At 40.3% G+C, this 6,609-nt stretch overlaps 1 protein-coding gene across 1 annotated transcript in view; it reads left to right on the top strand.

The window, feature by feature from the left end:
* Positions 1 to 2,350, top strand: part of trim46a (tripartite motif containing 46a) — a 9,540-nt gene extending 7,190 nt beyond the window's left edge. Inside the window, exon 12 of the mRNA XM_019253955.2 lies at positions 392 to 2,350. Within this exon, the coding sequence (XP_019109500.1) occupies positions 392 to 839 (448 nt within the window). The 3' untranslated portion in view covers positions 840 to 2,350. The remainder of the gene's footprint in view (positions 1 to 391) is intronic.
* Positions 2,351 to 6,609: the final 4,259 nt, after the last annotated feature.

Consider the following 6,609-nt stretch of genomic DNA (forward strand, 5'->3'; position numbering starts at 1 on the left):
TTTTTTTACTCACTGTTGTTCTTTTTGGGAGTGTGCGTCATGACTGCGTCATCCTAACAGTTAAATTTGTGCACACAGTCTTCACACACTAAACTTGTGCAACAATACTGCAAATAAACAATCTATTAAAAGCAGTTTCAACAGAGATGTGGTTAGGAATAATGTCACAGTGGGCATGAGGGGACAGACTCAGGCGATTCACTCATATTACTGTGTTTTTAGTTTTTATTCCAGGTGCAAAATGCAAATGTCGTTGAGATGGAAAGCTAGTATTGCAAGTAGAGCATTTCACATCTTACTGTATTCAAACATTTAAACATTAGATACATTTCCCTCCTTTGTGTAGTTTCCCTCTTGCACTAATATTCTCCTCCCCTCTGCCTCCACCCAGGTGTGACCCAGACAGTGGCCATGACAGTGGTGCCGAGGACGGCCAGGACTCTCCACCCTTCTGCTTCCTCACAATGGGCATGGGCAAGATCCTGCTTCCTCAAGGACATGGTCACAGTCAGAGCCAGGGGGACAGCCACAGCCAGGGAGGGCTGCACTCCCACAATAGCAGCCATAGCAACCTGCCTCACCCTCATACTACTCCCCTGCCACCCCGACTAGGAGTGTGTCTGGACTGTGACAAAGGACGTGTCACATTTTATGATGCCCACAGTTTGCGGATCCTCTGGGAGGGACATTTGGATTGTTCAGTTCCAGTGTGTCCGGCCTTCTGCTTCATTGGTGGAGGGGCCCTGCAGCTGCAGGACCTTGTGGCCAATCAGAGCATTGAGGAGCCGCCGCCACGGAGGGTAACTATCCAAACACGTGCAACAAATCTCAGCAAATAAACTGCGGTGAGACAGCAGTTTATGGGCACAGTTCACTCAGTGTCCAAAGTTTATCATGTCTGTAGAGTTGTTGAAAGGTGGTTTATATTCACCACTTAATGTGAGTTGATGATTAATTGCCTTGATCCTGTCAAACTGTAACTGAATATGGTTACATTTTCCTTTCAATTTTTGAGATCTGACTCAAAATATCTGACGTTGTTTTTGCATTTGCACCTGGCCTGAAAGTATTAAATCTCTCTTTTGGCTTTATTTATTTCATATTTTTTCCCCTGCTTTCTTTCTTATTGATTTTGCAATGCTCCTATGGACATTGTGGCTGAAGTGATTTTAGACTATGCAGAATTCTGTTAAGGAGGTGAACACCTTTAAAAACAGATTTAAAAAAAAATCTGCTCTCCCTTTACACTTGTCTTAATTTGTCCAAGAATGATCGGACAAACAACAAACGTTGCATGCAAGTGTAACTAGGATTAATAAATAACATATATGCAGATAACTGACTGTCACCTTGTAAAAGCACCTCAGATGTACTGTATGTCTAATTTTATATTGTATTTTTTTTTAAGTAGTCTCAACAAGTGTTAACGATGTGTATATAATTCAGAATTACAGAATGTGAATATTCTTGGGGTGTTGAATAGAAAAGCTCTGCCGGCTGATGTCAGGATCACGTCTCTGTGTCTGAACAATCCCAGTTGGTATTTTAAATAGTTGCTGTTTTGCATTTCAAAAAGGACTTGTGTATTGTGCATTTCAGCTGGGTAGACATGCTCACAGTTGCCTCAATGTTTCCAGGTTACAAGAGAAATCAAAGTAAAAAAAAGATTCTGAGGAATAATAATGAAATAATGTTCTCATCATGCTGTTAACATGTGAATACATTTCAGTGTTTTACATTTTGAGGAAAGGTAAAAACGCGAATGGCCTACTTGTCCGGTATTAAACTGTGGTGTTTGAGTGATTTGCACATACATATTAATGATCGAATGTGACGTTTAAAGGAAGTGGATGAATGACATGATAACCAGCTGAAGTAGGCTAATGAGTCAAAGCCTATTTAAGGTTCTGGTTATTATTTTTTTTGACATTTTCTTTTCTATAGCTTTTGTTTTCCTCTCTGCAAGTGACATTATCTCATTGACTTAGCTGATTCACTCTTATGTTTGGGGAATGTATGAGCTCAGTTATGTATCATTTCAATGCAAGAGATGTTGTAATATTTTCAAACTGACTGGCTCTGACTGTATTTTCATATACTATATGATTTTGACTGGTATGTGTGTGTATGTGAGCTCTGGCTGTGACTTTAATGCTTTCTGACGTGTGGATGCGTGTTTCCTGTCTTGAAAGACCTGTCTAGACTCCTTTACTTGTGTGACAGCACAGCACTTGAATGACTTTAGACTGTAGCATCACAGAAATCAGAACCTCTTCATTTAGACTTATCCTGGCTGGCAGAATGTTTCTATCATGTCATGAGCAAAACAATAAATAACTGCTAACATGGAGTCAGTTTGTGTTAAATCATGACCACATGAAAGTATAACTGTAACTGTACAGGAGGACATTTTCTGAAGATCATTAATAACTAGCTTTTCAAGATACAGTGAAGACAAATTGTTTCTTTATGTATTCCTGTTTTGTATTTCTAAATCTCTTGGGTATAAACTTCATTTTGTTTTCTTCTTTTCTTTTCATGTTTCATGTTAAAATTTGATTGTATGTTCACTTTGATTTTTACAAGATAAATACAAGTGACATGAGCCCGACCCAAACTCTATTAAAGTCACAGTCATCCCTTTTTTGTAGGCAAGAATTAAGCAGAATTCTGAAAAAAACATTTTGTCTACCAACTTTTGATTTTCTGCCAAAGTTAGAGCAATTTTGGTTATTTAATAAGATATTTAGTATTTCTGTTTATCATTTCTTTTTACATTTCTAACAGAAATAAAATAAACAATACAAAGACCTACTATTAAGCATAGATAAGAAGAAAACCACTGAACACAAACAAACACAAACATGTAAACAACACACACACACACACACACAAAGCTTTCATTTTCATCATCGTCTTACATTTCCCGCCCTACAGCCAAAACGATAAACATGTTTTTAGACAAATATAACTGCTGCGTGCAATAAAGTTGTCACATTTTGATTGACTGTAAACAGCAGAACAATACTCCAGAAGAGATTATGAAAACAGACTCTCCTTGTTTGAATGTCATGGAAAAACGGGTGTCTCTTCGAGTGCGTTGTGCCCGCCTGCATGTAAGGGCAAGCATGCCCTTAATCACTCGAGTGTGCCAGAGCTGCTGGAACACGTAAAGTAGATCTTTTGTGCCACAGGGTTGAAATATAATCAACCTATTTTATACAGAGCCTACACACACACACCGTATAGGACACGTGATGCAGAACAACAACAGGCTAAGAGCTGAACGGCTGTATGTGTGAACCGAAGACAAGGCAGGAAAAGAGGGGGGGCGGTTCAGATGAGCCTGTTGGACTGGTAGTTGGAACATTGTTTTAACAGCCAGACAGTGACAAATAGGAATATTCCACAAAGGTAAAAGAGTTCATAGATATTACGTAACACCAGAATGATTGGGTGTTAGTCATTGTCTTTTTACATCAACAAGGAGCTGTTGCAATCAAACCAGTGTTGGTGCTCTCTGTAAGTCAACTTATCTGCAAAAATAAAAAGCTACCTCTAGGGGGCAACATTGTTTGTGCTTTGCTGCTTATCCCCTGCCTTGTGGAAAAAGAAAAGAGTTAGTCAGCAACAGGTGCACTATGTGTCAACACTAACTTGTCTGATCACAGATGTGATGGCAGGTCAGCTATTGCACATTAAGAGCTTTAAGCTTCTGTGTGATTAATCTCAGCTAATCTTTATGCCATTCATGTTACCCCAAACCCCACTCCCCATTTTTTGTACCTATGACACATCTGCATATACAATACAGTCATATACCAGTCACAGTAATCTGCATTTACACCACACTTACCCAAAGTGATGTAATACAACAGAGAGAAGTAAGAAAACACAACAAGAAGAGCTACATTAACACCACGCTGATCCCTACAATTAAACTAAAGACGTGTCATTAAAAAAGGGTTCATCTGAAGTGTTTTTCTCATCTTAATTCCACCTCCGCATGGCCTCGAAGCCAGCGCGGTTGCATTGTTTTTAGTTACAACTCAGGTTAGTTTACACATGTTTACCTGGCACCTGCCCACAAAAGTTAACCCAGTGTTTATCTGTGTCTTTGCACGCAAGCATATTAGTGTGAAATTCACTTGAATCTCCACCTCAGTTTTATTGTGAAACTTCACTTCATTCGCAATGGAGGAGTTGGAATGGTCTGAAAGATATAGTCAGAAGTTAAATCAGCAACCACATATACAAGCTATGGTGTTTCAGATGAATACAGATGACAGCAGAATTCAGTGGAAGGCAAATATTTCATACATCTAATAATTATTTTGACATTATTATGTTTATCATCCACTGCCACTGGATGAGTCATTATCTGGGATGTTTCTGAGTGGCCAAGAAATCTTTGTTTCATGTGTTGAAATTGACTGAAGGAAAAATTGCTGAGTGCCATGCAGCATAAGTTCCACACGCAATGAGACACGCAGCAAACTTTCAAATGTGCATACAGTGCAGGAAGCTGCAGAAATGTTTGCTAATGCAAGCACAGACTCCAAGTCCCCTGAACAGCTGTGTCTCCTGTCTTTCCTCAGCACCTCTGCACATCACAGCAGACGTGATCCACACGGAGACACATACTACTACCCCAACATTTCAGCTCCCAGAGTTACTATGCAAGTTCCAACTATGGTCGACAAAAAAAACTGTAAAACAAAATGGATCTCCGCCGTTTTGCAGAGGTTTGTGAACCTTTACCGAAAAAAAAAAACATTGCACTGAAATCAAAATACATCCACGCAAATCAAAATCCAGTTAACATTCAAAAACACCTTCAAATCCACACTCACACATGTACACACACAAATCTGCCACATGTGTGTGTGTTCTGGAGGGATGCCAAAGTGAGAGAGCATGCTCAGACAGGACCAAAGCCCCTCAGGCTCTGTCAGTATTACGTGTGAGTGCATGTCATTTTTAGACAGGAAAAACATTAAGTGTCCATAAAGTCTTTAACTGTACTGTGCCACCTGTTTGGCTTGATTTTTAACTGTAGACAGGTTTTCACACCTATAACTTGCATTGTGGTTATATTTATCCCACACAGGAAATTTGCAAGTATTTTTTTTAACTTTAACAAAACACAATGACAGATGTGACTTTGTTGAAATAAGTTGAATTAAACTGTGTGCTTGACACATGTAACGCAGTTGTTGTTGTTGGGTCTAGTAATGTCAAACACAGTTATTGAATCTCAGACATGTTTAGCTGGAAAAAGAAAAAAAAAGAGGGATACCTGACAAATGATTTATATCAAAGACGAAATGTGTATGTTCATCTGTGCTGACAGTGTTTTGGTCCATAAGCTGTCCTCTGACAGCTTAATGACTAGCTGTCCACATATCACTTCACTCGATGTTCCTATTCTGAAGAGCGGCGAAGCAGAGGGAGGAGGAAGAGGAGGAAGAGGAGGAAGGAAGGAGGAGAAGGGGAGCAAAACAATTTGGGAGACTGAGACAGGACATACAGAACCACACTATAACCCTTAGGACACACCGGAGGGCTGCCTGTAAATCTATTTCTGTGGCAGAAGTACAGAGCAAAGGACTTTCAGCACCAACTGGTGACGGTGAAAGAGCTGAAAAGTCACATTTTTTTGGTGAAAAACAGGAAGGTGGTCTTTGTGCGTTACCTAAAATGCATGCCAGTTCTTGTGTGAGCCCCTCAGCTGCTCAACCACCAGGCTCTGAGGAGAAAAATGCTGAATATAAAATCAAAACAAAGGTGGAGAAGCTGGTAACACTGGGAATAGAAAGTCACTTGCTGCTCCCCGTACATGGTTCCCCATAAATACTTAGAGCACCAACTGTGTTTACAAGAAAGGGAGTGCATGCATATACATGTAGACCTATAAAAAGGTAAAATAGAAAGCTTCGGTGATAATTGGGGACTTTAATGTGCAAATCTGCTGCATATCAAAAGAGCTTGAAGCTTTTTTCTTAGCTGAGAAAACTTGTGTGCTACTTTCTGCTCTCCCTCTAAAAATCTATATAAATCTTGGCTGACACTTTCACGAGATAGACCTGATAATCACTGCAGATGATCTGAGTGTACAAAACACGGCTGTCAACTGCGAGTGACTGTTTCATAAATGTAAGCGTGACAGCGCAGTAATTCAGAGGAACAAAAAGGTGAAGGAGAGGAGAAGACCAAGAAAATGAGAAAGAGACGGACGGTGTGAGTAAGAGAAATGATTTGGTAAGAGATAAAGAAAAACAGTGGGGAGAGAGAAAGAGAAATCAGATGACAGTGTGTGTGTGTGTGAGAAGAAGAGGAACAATAGCTGACGATGGGTATAATTAGATAAACAAGTCAAGGGATGAGGGCGGCAGGGACGGCTGCAAAGGGTGAGGGGCTGACAGGGAAAACTGAGAGAAGCACATTCCTTCTTTCTCTCTTCTTCTCTTCAAAACAGCAGCTGGGACAGGTGTGCTTTTACTGATGGTAGAAAGTGCACAAGCTGCTGACTGCCCCCCCTCCCTCGCCCCCCCTCCCAGCGTGTTGCTGTGTGTGTGTTTATATGCTGAGTATGCACACTGTCTGGCT

The sequence above is a fragment of the Larimichthys crocea genome, chromosome XIII (assembly GCF_000972845.2).
Source record: "Larimichthys crocea isolate SSNF chromosome XIII, L_crocea_2.0, whole genome shotgun sequence".
Lineage (NCBI taxonomy): Eukaryota > Metazoa > Chordata > Actinopteri > Sciaenidae > Larimichthys > Larimichthys crocea.